This window comes from Microtus oregoni, unplaced genomic scaffold (genome assembly GCF_018167655.1).
Source record: "Microtus oregoni isolate MIOR12 unplaced genomic scaffold, Mior012 000034F_ref0000314, whole genome shotgun sequence".
Classification (NCBI taxonomy): Eukaryota; Metazoa; Chordata; class Mammalia; order Rodentia; family Cricetidae; genus Microtus; species Microtus oregoni.
This window is the reverse complement of record NW_024543093.1, coordinates 14,458,048-14,480,069: the sequence shown is the minus strand read 5'-3', so window position 1 is coordinate 14,480,069 and position 22,022 is coordinate 14,458,048. Positions and strand designations below refer to the sequence as shown.

The 22,022-nt window shown below is 48.0% G+C and overlaps 1 protein-coding gene across 6 annotated transcripts in view; it reads right to left on the bottom strand.

Moving 5' to 3' along the window:
• Nucleotides 1-2,663: 2,663 nt before the first annotated feature.
• Nucleotides 2,664-22,022, bottom strand: part of Brd4 (bromodomain containing 4) — a 67,508-nt gene continuing 48,149 nt past the window's right edge. For 3 of the 6 annotated variants that reach the window (XM_041680466.1, XM_041680467.1, XM_041680468.1), the window contains exons 8-19: nt 21,012-21,221; nt 20,120-20,319; nt 19,418-19,713; nt 18,294-18,404; nt 9,502-9,554; nt 9,002-9,371; nt 7,868-8,458; nt 4,643-5,017; nt 4,391-4,521; nt 4,067-4,272; nt 3,756-3,984; nt 2,664-3,501 (exon numbers count right to left, since the gene is read on the bottom strand). In XM_041680466.1, coding sequence (XP_041536400.1) covers nt 3,433-3,501; nt 3,756-3,984; nt 4,067-4,272; nt 4,391-4,521; nt 4,643-5,017; nt 7,868-8,458; nt 9,002-9,371; nt 9,502-9,554; nt 18,294-18,404; nt 19,418-19,713; nt 20,120-20,319; nt 21,012-21,221 — 2,841 coding nt within the window. In that variant the 3' untranslated portion in view covers nt 2,664-3,432. Of the gene's footprint in view, nt 3,502-3,755; nt 3,985-4,066; nt 4,273-4,390; nt 4,522-4,642; nt 5,018-7,867; nt 8,459-9,001; nt 9,374-9,501; nt 9,555-11,717; nt 13,807-18,293; nt 18,405-19,417; nt 19,714-20,119; nt 20,320-21,011; nt 21,222-22,022 lie in introns of those variants that run through there. The other 3 variants (XM_041680469.1, XR_005976801.1, XM_041680470.1) reach the window with 3 other exon arrangements.

Sequence of the window (22,022 nt, the reverse complement as noted above, 5' to 3'; positions counted from 1 at the left end):
CATCTTGGAGCATTGTCTATCAAGTCACTTTTTCATTTTCTGTTTTTTCGAGACAGGGTTTCTCTGTAGCTTTGGGGCCTGTCCTGGAACTAGTTCTTGTAGACCTGGCTGGCCCTGAACTCACGGTGAGCTGCCTCTCCTGGCATTAAAGGCGTGTACCACAACCGCCCAGCTTATCAAGTCACTCTCAGCATTTAGTGGACGAGGCTCCTCACTTTTTTATACTTCTCACTGTTACACGCTTTATCAAACAGGACTCTAAACAGTATTATTTATCCTACCCAAGGATGATTAAACCCGTGGCAAACGGCCATAAATTGTTTGGCCTCAGTAAACAATGCACTTGAGCAGAATTACACGTCTTTATTGTTCTTAGACTTTACTATCCTTTCTTTTCTCGCATGATTAACTAGTATTGTTTTTTAAGAGAGGGGGAACAGGCTGGCCACCTATCACATTTTTCCTGCCTCCACCACTCCTGAGTGTTGCAATTTAAGTGTGAACACCACCACACCTGGCTAACTTTGGTTTCTTTAATACTCCATAAAATCAATTATCTCTCATAAGTGTTCCCAGGATCTCTCTTGAGCATCTGACTTGGCTCTTTGGCTGATAGGCATCTGAGAACTTCCCTTCATTGAACTCCATACTATACAATCTTGTCTCTAAACCCCAATTCACCTCCATTTTCCAATTCTACACTCAAAAAGACATCAGTAATCACAGGAGGGTAACTTTATATTCAGTACAAATGTTTATTTTTGCAATGAGAACTGCACAAAAAAAAACCCTTTAGTATATAAGTGAAAAGTCTACGAATTCCCTTCTACAAATGTCTAAAGTATTTTAATACAAGATTCACTGACATAATTATTGGCCAAGCAACCCGTGCATACAGTACATTAGGGGCTTGTACACACCTCTTATTCTTGTATAGGGCTAAAACTGTAAGAAGGATTTGAAAATGGTCAGAAATTAAATAGATCCCAGTTCTAATTACAACCCAGTTAGAGGAACACCTATCAGGAAGGTGTGGAGGTCATGTAAAACTTGAGCAAGAACGTACAGATAAATCATTTTCCCCAGCTCAAAAGTGGGGCCCAGCATGGGGAAATCATCTCAACGAGAGAAAACATGAGTGGGATGTGGTAGAAACCTCAGAGGACCAGAACACCATTGTTCCTGCACAGTAGTATATGAAAGGCTTGGAGGGAGATAGGAACTTAAGGATAGGGAGGTGAACACTGGCTAAGTACCCTAACTGTGCCCTACACTGAGGTTTGACCTTTCTGGTTGAGGGGTCCAAGGTATGGATTAACAGTGCTAGAAACATTTCAACTTGTCTCTGCATACATATATTTATCTTACATCTTAGGGACTGTTCAAGGGTGCCACCCATGCCTTGTAGCTGGGGCATGTGTGAACAGGTGAGCACAAGGCAGCAAAGCCATCTGGAGGCTTTCTCAGCAGAAATGTGTTGATATGTGGGGATACAGAGATCCTATTTGGAGGGAATGTACACTTACCTAAGAGTATCTGGTTAACCCTGAGCTTAAATCAAATTAGAAGTTAGGTAGAGGCAAGCATGGTGGGAAAAGTGGCCCAGATCCTTGTGTGAAGAGGGGACCAGGATGGAGAACGGCCCTCAGTCAGTGTAGTCTGGATACTGGCCAAGGTATCACTGAAGCCCATCACCACCTAGCTCAGGTATTGGCAGGGTTTCTGGCTCCCTGTTACAGCTTCAGTTTGTGGGGAAACTGAGCCCAAGCAACTCCTGCCCAAGAAAGGAAGGACCTGCCAGTGGAGAGGGGCTCAGTGCTCACTGTTGGTAAATCTTATGCAAAGGTACCTGGGGACCTGGGCCTAGCCTAGCAAACTAGAAAACCTAGTTGGTTCACAAAGAAATGTCAGGGAGACACCAGCATTAAAAAAGAGAGATGTGTTTATTCCATGATCAGTACAGACCAAATGCATATTCACCATATGAAAGTCAAGCCAGTCAGTGACTCCAGAGTTTGGCCAACACCGAGGCACCAGCACTGTGGTGTAGAGTGGGTTCTCATGGCACATGTAACCTCACCAGGGGCTCCAATTTAAAAAAAAAGGGGGGGTGTGTGCAGCCCACTGGTCTAACCAGGTGCTAGATGGGGAGCTTCTGCCTCAGTCTGCAGCACCCCCTGCCTGGGGCCCACCTCATCCCCAGGCTCTCCCTTTCTTGGTAAAAACAAACAGATTTGACATAAAAAAAAAAACAAAAACAAAAACAAAAACAAAAAACAAAGAAGTCAACAAATAGAGGGAGAGGAAAAAAACTGCAGCTTTCTGGTTTTATAATTAAAAATAAGACTAATAAAGTTTGAAACTTAATACAAGCAGGATTTTGTTTTGTGTGGGTTTTTAGTGAAGTTTTTTGTTTTTGTTTTTTTTTTGTTGCTTTTTTTTAACACCAGTTTGGTGGAGTCACCAACAAACTTCAAACAAAGATATGCCAACTATGTTCACTATACAGTACAGCCACGGTCACACACTACCCACAGCGCGGTGGGAGCCGCCACTCAATGAGGAGACGATCACACCATTTTGGAGATAAGCAGTGCCACTGTGTCTGAAGGAGAAGAAAGAATTAAAAATAAAATAGAATTCAACAAAAAATATATATATATATATATAGGGGAAAAAAAAAAAACAAAACAAAATCAGAAACACAGGTGGGAAGGAACTGACTTTGGTTGGTGGCCTTACTCCCCAGGTGAGGTCTGTCCATATATGTGAACAGTCACCTCTATCTAAATTGCCATGGACACACACACACTTCCATGACACTATTCCCTTTTGCACAAGCGAACACTTATTATAGAGAGCGACTCTCAATTAAAGGCTTGTGGGGGGAGGGGAGAGGGTCTGTTCAAGGCAAAGTCAGTGCCAGCAAGGGGGTGGGCCAGTGCCTTGCTGTTCCAGTCCACACAGGCTTGCCCTGGCCTCCTGGGAGTGGGCAGCGATGGCTGGGGTGTGAAAGACTCCCAACGGGTAGGACGTCACGAACGTCATGTTCTCAGGGACAGAAAACCAGTCATGGTGGCGGCAGCAACAATGTCCTGTGTATACTGTGTAGACATTTGGCGCAGAGAAGGGCCTCTGCCCCGCAAGCGGGGACGCAGGCCTTGGGTCCAGCCGGCACTTGACTCATATTGAGGTGTGCTCTGAACTGACGTCCTCTGAGGGGTGGCATGTGGTAGGACGTCTGTCCGACTGGCTGTAAGGCAGATGGGCTCTGTGATCCTCAGCTGCCCGTCAGGCCTGCCCCGGGCATAGCATGCAGGAGAGCCAGGCCCAGAGACACCTCTGGCCGCTGCTACTGCTTCCACTGCTGCCCCTAACACTATGGAGAGTCAGTATTTTTGCCAGAAAAAGGCAGAAGTCACCTAGGTGCTCTCAGAAAAGATTTTCTTCAAATATTGACAAAAGATCACTCTGGAAATTCATGTCAATTGTAGCTGCCATCTGGAGGGGAAGAAGGAGGTAGAAGTAAGTTTGGGGTGCACTGTTCCACCAGGTGCTGTTCCCTCATACCCACCCTGGTCCTTTCAACCCCTGTTTCAAACCCAGGTGCCAGTGAACTCAGGAGACCAGCCAGGTATACTGCAACCGGCCTGGGCTCACTGCCTATCCTTCCCTCCCTAGGTCCTACGACAACCTCTATCCCAGGATCTTCAAGGGACTCCTGCCCAAAGTTCCCACCAGGTTCCCCTACTCACTGCCTCCCTGCGCCTCCGCTCCTGCTCTCGTTTTCGAGCCAATTCCCTCTGCTGGTCCAGCATAGACTGGGGCTGAGAACTCTGGGCTTGGGGGGCGGCGGCGGCGGCCACAGCAGCTGCCTGCTGCTGCTGCTCCTGTCTCTGCTGCTGCTGCTGCTGCTCCTGGCGGCGTCGTGCCTCCTCATGGGCTCGACGTGCCTGTTCCAGCGCATCTTCATCCTCTCGGCTCCTGGGCAGAGCGGGGCCCCAGGTCAGCCTGGAGCCCAGTATGGCCCTGGGAGCCCCAGTGCCCTGCATGGACCCCAGCCCACCTCATACGCTCCTGCCTCAGCCGCTCCTTCTCCTTCTCTGCATGCTCAGCCTGAGCCTTCAGGGCCTTTTCCCGCTCCTCCTTCTCTCGAGCAGCACGACGGAAATGCTCGAAGCTGTCACTTGAGGACTTGGCTGTGGAGGATGGGGTGGTTGGATGCTTCTGTACCAGACTGGCCCAGGAGCCCATGTTCTTGATTTTCAGATCCTATAGAGGCAGAGATCAGGTGCCAGGTAAGGACCTGTTGCACAGGATATGATAGGAAGCTTATGCCCACCAAAATTATTTCAATGAGATGAGTACCTCAGAGTACTACTATCCTTACCTTTTTGGGTGCCACTGGTGTTTTTGGCTCCTGTTTCTGTTTGTCTTTGTCAGGGGCCCCTGGTGGGGGTGCAGTCTGCTCTGGGGGCCGGATCACAGGCCTCCCCACATCTACAGGTTTCATCTCAGGCCCTAGAATTTACAAACGATATGTGGGTCTGGGCCACCTGAAAGGTGTGGCTCATGGCGTATAGGTCATCACCAACATGGGTCTGGGGCCCAAGTCTCATGTGCAGGCAGGGAGGACACTCACGCTGGGGCAGGTGGCCTGGGGCCTTGATGCTCTCTGGGTGCTTGGGGGGCTCTGGTCGCAGTGAGGTGCTGAAAGGCTCGCTGCGGATGATTGGTGAATGAATCTTCTCCTCTTTTACTACCACCAGGGGCTGGGGCTGGACGACTGAGGGTGGGCGCAGCTCCTGGGACAGCATAGGCACGGCAGCCGGTGAGGCAGGTGGGCATCCCTGGCCTCGGCCCATGACTGGCCCTGGGGGCTGTGGCTCAGCTCTGCCCTTTACCTGCTTCTTAGGCTGGACACTTTGCTGGGGTGGAGACTGATGAGTCAGGCTCTGGAACTGTGGCATCTGAGGGGAATGTATCATAAGCGGAGAGGGGGCTTCACGAAGGTGACCTAGGAAACAAGACAAGAACTGTGTTGGGGCTAGTATACAGGCCATTAGCCCTGAGCCACTTGTGCCTTGAGAAGACAGTAATGAAAGAAAGGCCAGGCTATTCATAGTCTATCACGTGGTCCAAACAAGCTTGGAGACTCACAGTATCTATTATACCTGATAAGAACATTATACCTGGTAAGAACATGACACCACCCTACCTTGAGGGAATGAGGATCCCTAGTCCCAAAATGTGGAGCCTGTTTATGCCCTAAGTTGGATGCCCAAAAGCTTTTCTGTAGTCCTAAGGTTTGATTCTTCTGCACCTCAGCATTACCCAGGAAGCTTCGTTAAACACATAACCCAACACATTAGATCTCATGTGGCATCTGCATGCCAGAGCTTTTTAAAAGCCCCCAGAAGGCTCTAAAGTTAATCTGGGCTATACAAGGGAGATAAATTCTAAAGACTCAACCAGATAATCCACTTTGGCCCCTATAGTATATGTGGCTGCAGAGGAAATGGAGCCCAGGCCCTGGGGTGAAGGTGGTCTTCCCCCAATGCTGTTTCCAAGCTCACCCTACAGAATGTAGAAAAACTTGGGACTGACCTCTACCTGGGCAAAGCAAGTACAACAGGTCCCAGAGCTCACAGCCAGTCTACTACCCACATCTAAGCAACAGGTGTAAGGTGGCCACCTAAATACCTGGCATAGGTTAGGAGTGCTTGGGAGCTCTATGCTAGCAAAGGAAATTCAGAACATGTAGTTCTGACACTTAGCTGTACCAATGAGGAAACTGAGCTAGTTTAGTGAGCCAGAGTCTGGGAACTGGAGAAGCTGAATCTCAGCCATTCCCACATAGCTTGCTCTCCACATAAATCCCAGCTAGAAAGGGGCCTTGCCACCTGTTATAACCCAGTTAGCCACAGCCCAGACTAGTCCTCCAGGTTCCATTTCTAAGCTACTATACTAGCACAGGAATCCTTAGATTCTCCGATATCTCACCCTCTCTCTCTCCTCCAGTCTAAGGTGTCCAATTTGGCAGACCTAAAGCAGACCATAATATCACCTATGTGGCAGACTCTTGGCTACACTGTTGTGCTAGCACCAAAGTCTAGTAGGGTGACTTTTCAGCTTGTCAGAACGCCCTTGGAAGCTAGCACCCTGGCTCCACTTGTCCGTAGTTCATCTGTGGCAGTGTTGTCAAGAACACTTTTTGAGGGGCTGGAGAGATGGCTCAGTGGTTAAGAGCATTGCCTGCTCTTCCAAAGGTCCTGAGTTCAATTCCCAGCAACCACATGGAGGCTCACAACCATCTGTAATGATGGTCTGGTGCCCTCTTCTGGCCTTCAGGCATACACGCAGGAAGAATATTGTATACATAATAATTAAAAAAAAAAAAGAAAAAAAAAAAAAGAACACTTTGTGAGGCTGATCTGGACTACAGAAGGCTTTGGTCTAGGGTTTTGTTGGTGGCTTTGGAGAGCTGGCTTAGCAGTTCAGGGATGATGTTGGGAAATTGGCTGGGTATCCAACTGAATGTTTCTGACAATTTGGTTTTTATCCCAGAGCTGTCCGCTAGGTTCCAACCCATATGGTTCCTTATGTGCCTAGGTTACAGGAGCATGGGTGGGGCCCTGAAGACGCTAACAGAAAGTGGACGGAGGCTGTCCTGTGCAGAACTGGCCGACTCTTCTGCCACCTGTTCATCAACTTCCTTGCACAGGGTAGTAACAGCATAGCTGCATGGGTGGCCATGTCCAACTCTACTTTTCCCAGAGAGAACCAACAGCTGCTCCCAGCTCAGGGCATGGAGTAATTCACTTGCCACCTGGCAGCTTGTGTTGAGTCTAGGAGAGGTCACAATCCTGCTTTGCTGCTCAATTTAGCTCAACCCTAAGACAGACCACATTGTAAATGTATAGTGCCTCCTGAGTCCAGGTACGCCATTCTATAGCTCAAACTTTACTGGAACCTTTTCCAAACAGAGATGGCCAGGGCATTTTGGTTACCAGCATTTGAAAGTCAAGTGTCCCGAGAATGAGAAGCCCTGAGGTGGTGGCCCACACACTCAGGAGGCAGACAGGGAGATAGATCTGTGTGAGTTCAAGGCCAGTCTGGTCTACAGATCAAGTTCCAAGACAGCCAAGCCAGGGCTCCACAGGGAAACTGTCTTTAAAAAGCACACAAACAAACAAAAAAGAAGGGTGAAAGGTATGGCCTAAGCAACACTGTTGAAGAACGGGAAGTCTGCACTAGGCTGGAGAGAGGCATGGTTCCTGAGTCCCAACCATATTCACCAACATGGGCCATGCAATGCCACCTGGGTCTTCAGGGCTCAGAAAAGAGCCTGATTCCCAGCCTGTTCACCAAATTAGCTTCTGCCCACCTCATGGTCATCTCTAAGAAACCTATCCTAACCTTAAATGGGTAGATCCTGGCTTCCACTTAGTAGGAGTAAGGTTAAGAAAGGTCTTTGTCGGGCTGGAGAGATGGCTCAGTGGTTAAGAGCATTGCCTGCTCTTCCAAAGGTCCTGAGTTCAATTCCCAGCAACCACATGGTGGCTCACAACCATCTGTAATGAGGTCTGGTGCCCTCTTCTGGCCTTCAGGCATACACACAGACAGAATATTGTATACATAATAAATAAATAAATATTAAAAATAAAAAATAATAAAAAAAAGAAAGGTCTTTGTCTGGGCTATCTCTGCTTGTGAACAAGACAACCTAATAAACACAAAGCAGGGACAGTGATATTCCCAACTACACAGTGCTACAAAGTTTGGCTCTGAAGCCAGAAACACCACATTGCTAGAATAAATTACCAGGCCCACCTCCAGACTCCGAGTACAAAAATAGGCCACTTACCAGCTGAGTAGGGGTCTGACTTGTGGTGCCGGGGGGAAGGGTGATGCTGGATGACTTGCTGGGGCTTAGCAGGCTGTGTTGGAGGTGGCTGCTGGCCTGGGGGTGGGTGAGTAGGCTGCTGGCCTGGGGGTGGCGGGGGTTGCTGGATGTGAGCAGAAAAGGGCATGGATGGCAAGTGAACTGGCCGTGGTGGGGGCTGGTGCTGTTGCTGGGGTGGTGGTTGGGGCTGGGGAGGTGGGGGTGGTGGAGGCTGTTGCTGGAGCTGCTGCTGCTGAACAGAAGGGTGGGGTGGAGGTGGCAAAGGCGGTGGGGGTTGGGACTGCACCTTCACAGAAGGGAGTAGTGGTGTGGGGGGCTGCACCTTCTGCAGCTGCTGTAGGTATAACTGCATCTGCATTGAGGTGAGGGGTGGGGCAGGTGGCTCTTCATCTTCCAGCAGTACTTGTGGGGGCTGAGCCATAGGTGGCTGTGGGAGTAGGGAGGGCTGGGCCAGGGCAGGGGATACAGCTGGGGGTCGGGTAGGCTTTGGGGGCAGAGCAGCAGCTCGGTTGCTAGGCCGAGATGGTTGCTGGGGCAGCGCATTGTGCAAAGCTGGAATGACAAAAAATATGGAAGTGAGGCCTTAGTTATCTATCTGATTCTGGACTGTCTTTTCTGCTCTGTCCCGACCTTGTTTAGACTATGGTGACCTCTTTCTGTTTTTCCTCCAATTTTCCTAAGCTTCCACAGACCAATTGGAGTAGGCTCCTTGCAGTCATCCTGTCCTATATTTTGTGTCCCTGACCCTTCCTCTAGTTCCCTGCACAGACCTTCGGGCTTCACTGTACGTCTTTGATACCTATTCACAGACGTTTATCAGTATGCCAACATGTTGAGCAAATTTCTCCACCCCATCCATGTTCTACAGTAAACTATTGAGAACGAATGTCTCCTCCATGCCCTAAACCAAGAGCTGCAGACAAGTCCAATCTTTTCTAACATAATGCCTGGACCCCATAACTACAATCTTCTGACATGCCAGTCAGGTCCCAGAGAAGCAACTGACTTGATTGTTGATGCTAACAGGGAGCCTAGAATACCTGATAATGATGGAGTAGAACCAAGGTGGCAAAGGGGGAGATGGCCATGGCTCACCTGGAGGAGAAACTACGGTATGCTGGTTGAGATGGGGTGGAGTGCTGTGCTCAGGCGGCTGGGGCAGATGAGGTGGCAGCTCCGGCTGCGGCAGGTGCAAGATGGGCTGGGTGAAGTGGCCAATAGGGTCAAACACAGTGCCTGGTAGCTGTGGTTCCAGGACGGGTACCTGGGCAGTGATGAAGGGTGGGGGCGAGGACTTGATCGCTGGGGCAGTCTGCTGTGGCATGGAGGGCGGCGGAGGTGGGGGTGGGGGTTGCTGTTGCTGCTGCGGAGGTGGGGGCGGAGGAGGCTGCTGGGGAGGTGGGGGTGGCTGCTGGGGCACAGGTGCTGGGGCTGTCTGCATCTGTGGATGGTGATGGTGATGATGCTGTAGGCACACAAAAAGATACACAGGTTGATGTCAGACATGAGAAAAAAGTCAGGGTCAGATCCACAGCATCCTTTCAGCTGAGAGGGTCATCTAACACCTAAGGAGGAAACATCCCTGAAGCACATACCTTTTTTTGGTCCCTCCCAGGGTGTCCCTTCTTTTTTGACTTGGGTGCCATCTCTGCAGAGAGAAGACAAGGTAGTGAGACTCTGGGGAAGTAATCATGGATTAGCCTTGGATAGAGAAGAGGACAAGAATACAGGACACTCAGGACAAAGGCTTGATTGCATTGGGCCATCAGGGTGGATGTGTCACCTATCCACCTCTCCGTGGTTTTCCCAAGGAACTATGCCTGGAAAATGCCTCAGTAAGCTCCAGACCACAGGCACCAGAAATAGCCAAGGCCCTGGCTATGTCAGAATCTGAATTATAGAGACCTTACCTTACACCTCCCCATTTCATGAATTAGACCTTGTGTCAGCACACTCTAGACTATGTATAACCTGCTATGTTTTGCAATGAGTCGGGATGTTTGCAATAACCCATGTATTGGACAGTTGAGAACAACACTCCAAAAAGCGAGGACAACCATTCAGGGCCACACAGCTGAAACAACAATTTAGGAACTCTTGTAGATGGTTTACTGAGGTCTTTGCCTCAGAGTGTTCAAGCGAGACCTGAGAAAGATCAGTGATACTGGCATAGGGCATGACCTGATCAGAGCCACAGGGTGGGCAAGGAAATTTCTGTAGAGTGAGAACACAAAGTTTCACCTTTTGGGAATAAGGAAACAGGATGGCCTCCACAGAACAACCATGAACAAACAGGGTAGGTGCTCACTGCCAAATAGATGGCATTGACCCCCTTTCTCTGATTATCAGTCACGTCCCTTCTCTGGAACAGTTAATGTGCCCAGGCTCTTCAAGAGGCTGAAGACCTGGTGCTTCAGGTTTGTGAATGTGTCTTTGTGGAGGCTTGTTAAAAATCTAGGTGCATACCTCTGTCACTACCTTAGACTTTCTAATAAGAAACGTTTACCAGCAGAATACTCCAGGAGAGGGATTAACACCTTGGCCAGTGCTTCTGGGCTAGCAAACAATACAATTATACCAGGTTGAAGTCTGGGTCCATAGTACAGAGCTTTTCAGATTCTGTCACGAAAGAATGATTTGTTTCTTTGCTATGGCTTACCCCAAACACCTTGTCAGAGCACCAGTTCTTACTGCTAGCGTCGAGGTTACCTCTCTGTTCATAGCTGTGTCGAGCTACTGTGCACCCCTGCTGTGTAGCATGTTACCAGCAGGAGTTAAGATAGGACCTTTTGCCCAAGTTTGCCACTCCATGCAGGATTGACAAGACACAGAAAGACCCTAGCAGCCAAAACCATGTCTTCATACAAATGGCAAAGGGCAGCAAGTAAGGACACCTAGCACAAGGAAACCCCTATCTTGATGCCAGGAAGCAGGGCTCTCCTTGGGTCAGAAGAAGAAACTTGGTAAGAAACTCTTACAGGGAAGAGATTTTAAAGGGGGTTGCTGGGAAGATCTATAGAATCAGGACATTTGGTTGCTTTGAGTATGGAAGCAGAGAAGGTTGGACACCTCACTCAGAAGGATTTGTATGGCAGGGGACACAGCTGATAACTCAGTGGGGGGGGGGGGGGGCGCGGCTGGGTCAGTGAGTGGACAGGCTCCTCTATTAGCACTTCCAGTGTAAAAAGGTGGAGTGGGCAGGGGAAGAGAAAGGGACTTGGCTGGGAGGAAGGTTGCTCAAAACAAAAGCGAGTACACTCTTGAGGGGATCTCAGCATAGAGAAGCTAGTCAATAAAGCTGAACCACTGTGTCAAGTGTGACCTGGGAAAGCACTAGAGGTGCTACCCAGATGCTAAACTGAATGTGAGCTATTTAGGAAGGAGAGAGGCTCTGCCTGTTGTCTGGTAACATTGAACAAAGCATTGTTTGCCCACTTACACTAAAGGGACAATGGCTCCAACCCCTCACCACATGCCTCATATTATGAGCAGAGGTCCACAAGACCAGGCTTAGGAGCAAGAGCGGTTGGATACACGGGTTCTAGGAAGCATGTCAGTTGCATTGGAAAGGTCACAGGAATATTCTGGAGCTCATCTTCAGACTGGAAGAGAAGGCACAAGGCAGCCCCTCTTCCCCCGAGCCTAGGCGGAACTAGAGAAGTGGCATATTGTGAGGCTCCCGTGAAGCTCCTGGGGCCCAATGCTTGTGTTGGGTTGCCAGTAAGAAGACAAGACAGTAAGCATACAGCTTATGACACACCAGCCCCAGACACACACACAACTCTCTAGAAGGAGTTACATGGAGATGGCCTCAAATACTATGTGATCTTTATTCCATAACAATCTTAAACTCCAACACAAATTCCATCTTTACATTAGGATGGCATAGTACAAAGTAAAATGATCTTGTAAAATCTGATTTCAAACACTGATTTCTTCCACCCCAGCCCAGCCCCACTTGAATAAAGGAGACAAAGGTTTAAGGGCAGGGCAAGAGCAATATGGGGCAGAGAAGAGCCCTCTACTGTCCTGGATGGCTCCCATCAGGACCCCACAGCCAGTTGGTACGCTAAGGCCCTCCCAAGGGTACCTCCCAATGCCCAGGAACAGAAAACTAGGAACAAAGGAAAGTAGGTGGGATGCTGTCCTTTCTGGCTGCTGTGTACCCAGGTCACCAAGTATAATTGATAGTCTAAAGATCTTTCAAGTTCAACGGGTCCTGAGTGTTCCTGTCACACATAAGGCCAACATAGCCAGGGATATTCTGGACAGTAAAGAATATAAAGGTCAAATTGCCCTGTGTATAGAGGGTGTGGGGAAGGGCAGGGGCAGCACATAGCCAAAATACTGTGGGAATGTAGGCTATTATTTGGTCCAAGATAGCAAAATCTTCCCAGAAAGATAATGCCAACAGCTTCCCAACTGTCCTGTGGGAATCTCTGGGCAAGAAGCCTCCACCGCCCCCCATCCCAGTCAAGCCAAGTTCACTGGGAACACGTCACACACAGGCCAAAGGGCAGCTCAAAATAGTCTGTTTGGCAAAAGAAGCTAACTTGAAGCTAGACACAGAGGACTTGGAATGGCCTATGAACTCAGCAGTATCACTGAGGAGCAATTGGATGTTCTAGGGAGCCTGAGACCCAAAGGCCATATCAGGTATAGGGCAGCGAGCAACCCAAGGATTCTGGAACCTGGGAAAGGGCACAGCACCACCTCAGCCTACTTTAAGCCCTAGGAGAAAGCAGGCTCCAATGTGTCAGTCTTCTCAGAAGTATGTAAAAACACATTTTAAAAGAGAAAAGGACAGAAAGAACCTGCTAAAAATGCAGATTCAATTCCTTGGGGGTACCTTTTAATATTGGGCAGTTTTCTGCTAAGATGTGAGATTTGTGAGTAAAAAATGGTCAGGGCCAATACTTGTTTTTTAAGGAGGACACCCCTCCGCAAAAAAAAAAAAAAAAAAAAAAAAAAAACAGCCTACTTTGGTTTGTCTCTGTAAAGGTTTGGATGATGTGGCCAATTCTTTCCTGCTCTAACCCCAATAATGCTGTCATTATAGGAAGATGAAGATGGTGTTGGATAATGACATGGTGACAACAGAACTTGGAGAAGCACTGCAGGCCGTGATATCCTTCTTGCCCACTTCCCAGAGCCTGACTGGGCATGGAAGTGGGGCCTGATGGGCCTTGCATGTCCCTTATCAGCAGCCTTGAAGGTATTTTTCTTAGGTGACTTGAGGAGAAAAGACCAAAGAACTTGGGGAAATGCCCACCAGACCACTTAACTTTTAGTGCTCTATGGAAACAATGGAGAGACTTCAGGAGGCAATGGGTAAACTAAAGCTGGTCACAGTCTCTACCTCATCAAGTCAGCCAGAGTGAACCAGCTGGCCTCTAAAGGCCCCACATAGGTCAAGATGTTCATCCTCAGGGTGAATTATATCTTTCCTGGGCTAAAGTCACTGCAAGGTTTGGAGTCTCAGAAAAAAAAAGAGGGAAGGGATGAAGAGAGAAAACACACTGCAATCAGGCTTCACACACAGAGGAGCACCACACGTATGCATAGAGGGGGATTATTATCACCCTCAAGGAGATGCCACCCACCCAGAGGACCCCAGATGACCAGGGAAGCTGGGCTGGACAGCCAGTCAGTCTTTGTACAGAGAGGCCCAGGCAGCAGGCCAGGCAGGCAGCCTTCCTGAAGGTGAGACTACGTGTATGCTGCTGAACATGACTAATCCACCCCAGGGGGACAGGCCCAGGGCTCTGAGCAATTCCATAACTTGATGGAGTTCTGTCCCTTTCACTGAAGAAAATTGACTTAAGCTATAGCTCGCTGGGAAGGAATCTGGAACTGAAGACCGTTTTATTAAGAGTCCGTGTCCAATGATTAGGCAGGACCTACGTAGAGGGAGAAAGAAACCAGTGTGAGAGAATGGTGTGGAATGTACCGTTCAAGTTACAAGAACAGAAGAATTGCAGACTGAGCCAGCTTCTGTGCCCTAGTGACTGAAAGGGCACAGGAGAACCTTATTGGAAACCAAGAGTCCCATCCCTGCCTGGCCTGCTTCAGCAGGGATGGATAAATCTGTATACACAAAGGCCATAGTATATGTAGAAGTCTCTAAAATTGCCTGAAGCCTGTCTGCACTTCTCAACAGAACAACTGTTTCTCTTAATGAGTTCCGTATGTGCCCTGCCTGAGTGCACTGGTATTTTCTTTACTCCTAATGTCCCATTAGAATGTGAGAGGTGCCCCTGAGTTGTCTCTTACCAGCCAGGTATATCAAAATCACCAAGCGTCAGCTAACCAACCTTTCCACATAGTGTGGTTAGGGAAGAAAAGGTCCCAACAAAGGAGGGAGCACTGCATTATAACATTTCCCACCAAAGAAGGCAAAGAGCAAAGTTACCTCTTCTACCACCATATCCACAAAACAAAAGCAGAAACTATAAAGAGGAACTGGTGACATAACAATTGTTGAGGGGCGGGAGAGGCCAGAGAAAAGGCCTTGTCTTTTCCATCCCTTTTCAGGACATCCAATATGGCTTCTGCTCCAGAGAGGGGCCTGGACTGGTTCCCACACGTAGCAGAGTGGCGCCTCTGCTGGAATCATGGATGTAACAATCCCTAGTCCCAGAACATGCCTGGGAAAAACCCGCCCACTCAGCCTCTTACTGTAGGCCACATTCCACAAGGCTGGCCCTCACCCCGGGGAAGCCCCAACCCCTCCAAACTATAACTCCTGGACTTCTGGATGTGCCACCTGGCTCTGCACAATTCCCAAGTTTGAGGGTCCTTACCCCTTTCTGAAGCAACTGCCACATTCTGGCAGCGGGATCAACATATCCCTGAAACAGGACTGGAAGGAGTCCCTCAAAGATCCTGGGACCAGGGAGCTGAGGTTGGCTTCCTGATCAAAGCCCCAAGAGTGTCTCATGGCCTCTGTCTGCACTTCCCAGCTCCAGCCTTTCCAAAACACCATGCATTCCTCTTTACCCTGGAGCTATTAAGGAACACCCACTTGCTCCAATCCTGGGAAAAGGAAATAAGACTAAAATAGCTGGACTGTACTCTTACATGAACAATCCACAGTCCCAGAGCCTTTTCACTATTCCTATCCAAATCCATTCCACCCCAGGCAGCTGAGGTGCAGTCCGGAGGTGGCACCAAAGAGGGTGTGTGTACGTACACACACACACACACACACACACACACACACACACACACAATGTAGCCACCCAAGCCACACACACACACACACACACACACACACTATGTAGCCACCCAAGCCCATAAACACCCGTGGAAGATACGTGAGAAGAACCAGGTATCAGCAATAGAGAACTGAAAAAGAATCTTAGGACATCCCTTACCCCACATGACAGCTGATCTGATCCTATGCTGGTGATTGCATGGCCACAGCTGGGAGAGTAATGGAAAAGGGAGAGCCACAGTGTCTTGTTCCGGCTTGCCCAGCCTAGGTCTGAAGACTTCCTAGAAGTTGGGAGGGAGGGAGGTGGCAACTGGGCCTTATTCTGCTTGTTCTAACACTGAACCCCTGAGCAGTTCCAGACTCAAGCTAGAATCAAAGCTCAATAAAAACATAACAATAAAAAACAACCCAACAACAAACAGCTGGGCTCAAGGAAGTGTCAAGATGGTCACTGGTGCTGCTACAGAACATAAGGGCATACACGGTGGCTGAAATTCATCTAGCAAAGCATCCCACCCACTCATCTGCAGAGTGGTCTGACCCTGTATACCTTGTAATGGTAGAAAGGTTCCCCTACAAATAATTCTCTTCAGTTTCTCTACATGATTCATGTCAGTGAGCCATGCCTGTAGAACTGACCCTTAGTGTTGTGTGACTAAAATAGGCCCTTTGAGAAATTTTAGTTTAAATTTAAATAGAAACATGAAGAACAAGGAAGACATAAACTAAGCCCAAAAGACCAAAGGAAAACACTTTCAGTGTCTATTCCACCTCTGCCCTACTCTCCTGTCAAGGTAGAATTACCAGTAATTTGTTAGAGAAGTTGGGGCTGCTGGGCTTCCTAGACCCATGAATCAGCTGCTAGAAGATCTGCCCATCCTGTATTCCACATCCCACAAAGTGCAGTGTCTGTGCGGCATGAGGAAACAAAAGCTTTGTTTCACTGGTGTGACATTTACTGGTGTGTGCCTGTGTCCATTTGTGTCTATGTCCTTGTATGTGTTTGTATGTCCTATCTGGGGATCTGTAACAAAAACTCAGCAGGTCCTTCCTAAGTAGTAGTATCAACAACCCCACAACATAGCACTCTGCACACAGCAGGAAATAAAAATCTACTACTCCACTGGCAATATCAGTGGCCTAAATGAAGACAAAAGAGAGCTAGTAAGCAAAACAAAAGTGGGAAGGGCATAATCTGCAAAGAGGGAGGTGCTTAGCCCAGGCAGCCAAACAAATGGTAAGCGTTAGACGGCCACAGCCTAAAGTCTGCCGGTTAATAGCTCCATCACTTTAAATCTCACTCTCCTTCCCGCCAGGACAGCTGTTCCCAGGACTCTCGGATTACTTGTTGCACAAGCTTTCTACTTAAGGGAGGAGGCGGGCTGAAAAAAAAAATCTTCTCTCTGTAACAGTAGCAGAAAGCTTCTGGAAATGTCATCATGGCAGCCATCAGGAAACACAGGAGCATAGCATTTGTGTGGGACCATAGGAGGACTTCTATCTAAAGATGAGGGCTATGGAGAGAGTAGCTCAAACATTTGTTTGTGTGAGGGGTCAGAGTTCCCTAATATCCCAAAGATAAGCCAAGCTATTCAGCATGTCAGGATCAGTCTCTGTGATTGCCTTTTGATTACTTAGATTCTTAGAAAACGCTGCAAAATCTTTGGAGGAATGATCTAGAAAATACAGGAAGCACAAAAAATCCAGAGGAAAGGCAAATCTGAAGCTTGGCTGGCAATGAAAGTGAAAAGTCAGTGGCCACCAAGAATGCTAATGGAGCCCCAAGAATACATTCATTCACCCCATTCACCCTACTGAAGGCTGTGGCCCCAGTTCAAGCGGAAAGTGGCTCAGAGCCAGCGCTTCCCAGCAGGCTAGGGTGCAGCTCCCCCTGCTGGTTCACTAGGAAGCAAGGCCGGTGTTTAGGTTAGAATGAAAACGGGAAAGAATAATTGGGGAGAGGCTCTGAGGACAGTCACTTTGCATGTGGTAACTTCTGCAGTCTGAGTTGAACAAATGCAGAACAACCAATGTAATGGATTACATTTCCTCAGTAATTACACTGCAAATTAAAAACAAGGCAGTACAGAAAACTGTCCCTGGAAAGGTCCCAGTCTACCCCATGACCCAAAAAAATACCTTTTCCCCTTAACTCCCAATTTCTTTGGGCAGAGGTGAACCTGTGCAAATAACTTAGAGCAACAGAGTTCATTCCTAGCTGCTGTAAGGGAGTGTTGACCGTCCTTGACACCATTAGGTCATTATTCCACAAGTGAGGGATCCATGGAATACTGACAAGAGCCGTTTAGCCCACAGACCCACTTCCCACTACAAACCTCACACACACCAGCACATTAAGACCCTAGGGCTGGTTCCGAGGTGGACTGTAATTTATCTCTGCTCAGCTGATGGAACCTGACCTACCTAGAGGTAACTCCACTCACACAAGCCATGTGTCAGGCAACTCAGGTATACACCATGCCTTTCCCCCTATCTTTCCCTTGAAGCCTATGTGAGCACCTGCTCCTCTGGGAGCAATGAAGAAAAAGTGTACATCTGGGAAAACAACCTGTTCCCATCATTAACACCTGCTCCTACCTCCAGCTCTGCAGCTGCTGCTCAGAAATAACACAGGAACTGAACACTCTTGTATAGGCCCAAAGTACACAAGAAAGGGCCAGGAGAAGAGCAAGACATACATGTTCTAGTGCACAGATAGAGCAGAGCTGGGAAGGAACAGCCAAACAAAACAGCATTGAGCACACTGTAGAAAAGAAAATGGCAATTCCCAGGGTTTAGAGCCCAGGGCTCAAAGCTGACTGATCATGCAGGCTGTCAGATGCAGGTGACTTGACTCTACTCTCTGCTACAATGTGGCCAAAATTGCTTCCATGCCAACTATAATGCCAGAATATTGAAAGGGAATAGGAGCATTCCACACCAAGGTTGATTGGGACCCTAACACCTACAGTCCTCAGGTCTGCCCTCTACCCTCATGGAAAGAAGAAATTGCTGCTGTACAGGGTGTCTTGCTAACCCTAGAGTGAAAATATGGTGAATGGGTAGCCAGCAGGGCCCAGGCAGTTCTCAAGAGACCACCAACTCTGAGCTCTTGAACAACCTGGACAAAGGACTACTATGAGGGACGAGTGGGGTAGTTTGATAACTAACCTGTTTCAGAGTCTTCACTGTCAGAGGAGCTGGATTCGCTGGTGCTCTCCGACTCAGAAGATGAGAAGCCCTTCATCTTGGAAGAACCAGCAATCACATCAACTTTTTCAGCTGTAACCCAAATAATAGACCTGTATCAGAAAGGATACCCGCCCAGGCAGCTGCTGCTAGCCACAGCACACTCCCACTGTCCAGAGGAAGGATCAGTGGGAAGCACGTTCCCCATAGGCTTACAGACTGGTCCTGACAGCTTCTACCAGTACAGACCCTGAGAGCCACACACTGTTCTCACTGGTAGCCTACTACACACTAGCTAAAACAAAGCTTGTGCTGTAATTTCAACCAATCTCTTATAATACTCTCTGAATGGTTTCTCATGGATTCAGAAGACCAAGCAGAGCAATAATTTCTTCATACAATATACTACTAGCCTTGGGTAAATAGGCATTCTTCATATAGGATATTATGTCCAAAGCACAGCAAAACATGCAAAGAGCTCAAGGGTTCTCCGAGCCTTCCTGATTAGTTTTATGAGTGAAGTCCAAATAATGTCACTAAACAGCAGATTCAGAGCAAAGTTCTAAGGACTAAGAAAGCAGTATAAAAATACTTTGACAGATATCCCAAGCTAAACCCTCTAGCACTAAGAGGGAAAGGCATATGCCAATGTGAAGCATGCATAAAATGAAGAGATGTCTGGAAGGCTAGTAGTAGGGATGAAGTGAACATCAGCTCTGCTTGCAAAAGTGGGGCTGGGTACTGAACTAACATAATCACACATTCCTGGGAATTCCAGGAACCCCTTTCCTCCTGGCCTCACCTCAACAGAGGTGGGAGGTCACTTCTGGAAAAGACTGTATGGCTGGCTAACAGAGAAGTAAACAGCTGCTGTCAAGACAGGTTCAAGAAGGCTTCAGCAAAACACCAAAGAAGTCCAGAAAAGAACCGACAACCCAGGATCCAGTGTGGTATCATTCTTGGGGTTTCTATGGCAAAGGTATAGAATTCATATATGTGGGGGTGGATGAGCGAGTGGTGTTTCAAGTGTGGAGTGCTAAGTTGGAAGAGGGCTAACTAAGGGTTTCCACGGAAAGGATCCCTATACAGAGAGTTCCCAAGTATACCTTGAGGTTTTCTTTTCTTCCGCAAACAAGAGGTGACGTAGCGTTCTAACTCTCGCAGTGTGGACGGTTTCAGAGTCTCAAAGTCAATCTCAATCTCATCAGGGTTGGAGTTCTTGAGTGATGGCTCCCTTGACTGGATGATATGTACTACACGGCCCAGCTTCTCACCAGGAAGTTTGTTAATGTCTAGACTTAGCTGCCTCTTCTCCTCATAGGACATGGGCTTACACTTGTCCTCTTCCTCTGATTCATATGTGGGAGGGGGCTTGCTCTTCATGGGTGCTGGTTCCTTCTTGCTACGAAGGGATGATACAGACAATTAAGAATGGGTCTCCTGAGGAAGCTGTGCACACATCCCTCCAAAGTATGTGGGTGGGTAGGGGCTGACTGCCCACACCCAACTGGAAATAGGATTTAAGGCTACTAGCAATCAGAAAGACCAGAAGGAAATCATAGCAGGTGTCAGGAGCTGAAGTTCTGTTATGGCTGCACGGTGGCTACTTGTACTCTCTCTCTCTCTCCTCAGTGAGCTACCAAAGTTTACGAAGGGAAAAAAGCAGAGGGAGAAATAACAGCTAAGTGCTTATGACAGGGCACCAACTGGGACTGGTGGTTGCATTAACAGAGTGGTCTTTGTCCCTACCATGCATGGGTTTCTGGGGGTCACCACTACCAAAGACAGAAAAATTGGGAAGTACAGACCTCACATTGCTGTTGCTGCTGTTATTTTTCTTTGTCTTTTTCGGAGGAAGTTCCTTGGCTTTGCTTTTCTTATTCTCCTCTACTTCCTCTTTCTTTTTGTGCTTTTCCTTTTTCTTTTCCTTCTTGTCCTTCTCTTTTTTCTTTGGTTTGTTCTGCTGGGGCTGTGAGAGGGCTGCAAGCTGTTCATGCACTGCTTTGAGCTGTGGAGCAAGCAAATAAACAAACAAACAAACGAGATCACGATTGGGCCAGGCCTTTAGTCTCCTTCCTTCACTTGGGAGGCAGAGCTAGGTAGATCTCTACAAGTTCTAGGCCAGCCAGGGCTACAGTGGGAACCTGTTGCAAAAACAAACTAACCCACCTAACCCTGGAGTACAGCTCTATGTCATAGAAACAATGTATGCTTGGGTTTCAGGCTGTGGGCATGGAAGAAACATAAGATAGGCTACCGTGGACCTGCCAAATTAACGAGATCCCTAAAGTGGCCACCCACTACTTGATCTCCAAGGATTGCTACATCTCTATAAGAGGAGCTTCTCAAGTTGACAGATGTTAAATTTCCTAGCTATCTTAGTCCTAGGATGTTTCTGAGGAGAAGGTTTCTAAAATGCTAGGTAAAGCGTCTACTGAAATACTGGGGCATGATGACCAACGCAAACATTAAGATTACTGTAGGCAGGCAGCTTCAGGATTCTGAAGCCCATGTGTCCAGAAAATATCATGCCTGAGTCCTATTTAAACACACAGCTCATATTTCTACAGGATTAACATTCTATTGACTAAGAGGAAATGCCACAAGGAAATCTTTGGAAAAGCAAAATCAAGAACATCTTTTGGAAACCTCTGAGAAACTACCCTGGACTCTGGGGCATAGAACCACAAGTTCTCTTACCTGTTCCTGGAGCTCAGCCAGCCGCTGGGCTCGCTCTTCCTCAGAATCATCAGTGGAACTGTCACTGTCGGAGGAACTATCACTGCTGCTGTCACTAGATGAGGGTGGGGCCACAACCTTTGTAGGGGGTGGCACTGCAGGAGAGGACACTGTAACTACTGGCTCTTCAGGCTCATCAGGCATCTTGGCAAATCGCATTTCAAACACATCCTATGGAGGAAAAGCTATGCCTATGAGGATGTTCAGCTTTTAGAGCCTCTTCAACCAAATCAACAAGAAATAAGAGATTATAGGATAGTCCCACCCCCGCACACGTGCACAAGCACACAAGGCTTTACAACTAGTCCTGATCTGGCTGAACATTCATTCCCTAGAGGATATACAGAGAGTCAGGTGAAAGACCAGTCTGAGAACATTAGTTTGAAGGTGCTCAGTAAGCACTAGGCCAGGTCTGAAGCAGTCTGACAGGAGCGCTTGCTTACCTTCCCAGAGAGAAAACAGTACTGGCAAAGGCTCTGAGTTGAGCATTCATGGCAGAGTGCACGTGTCTGCATCTGCCCTGCTATAACTCAAGAGTGGTCCATGTATGCTTAACTGAACAGATGCAAATCCTTGGCTCAGGCACCTCCAGCAATGCTGGGGAGTGGAATGGGATGTTTATGACAGGTATTAGGAAGGAGGAGTACCTTGTGTGGTAATAATCAATCAGAAGAGAAGCCAGTGATTCTGGGCACAGCAACTTACTTCAAGAGACTCTGAAGACCAGCTGAGAGTTACATGGAGTAATAATACAACTCATGGAGCAGTAGTCCCTGCTTTCGCTCACAGGGATCAAGTCAAGCAGCAAACCAAATAGCAGACCCCCCCACACACACACACAGTGGGGACTCCACAGTCAATTCAATAATGACTTGCAGAACAGACATGTAAAGAATAAGGCTGGCTTCCCAGAAAGATCTTTAAGAATGAAATAAAATGAAGGATAGATCTAAGAGGAATTAAGAGATGGGC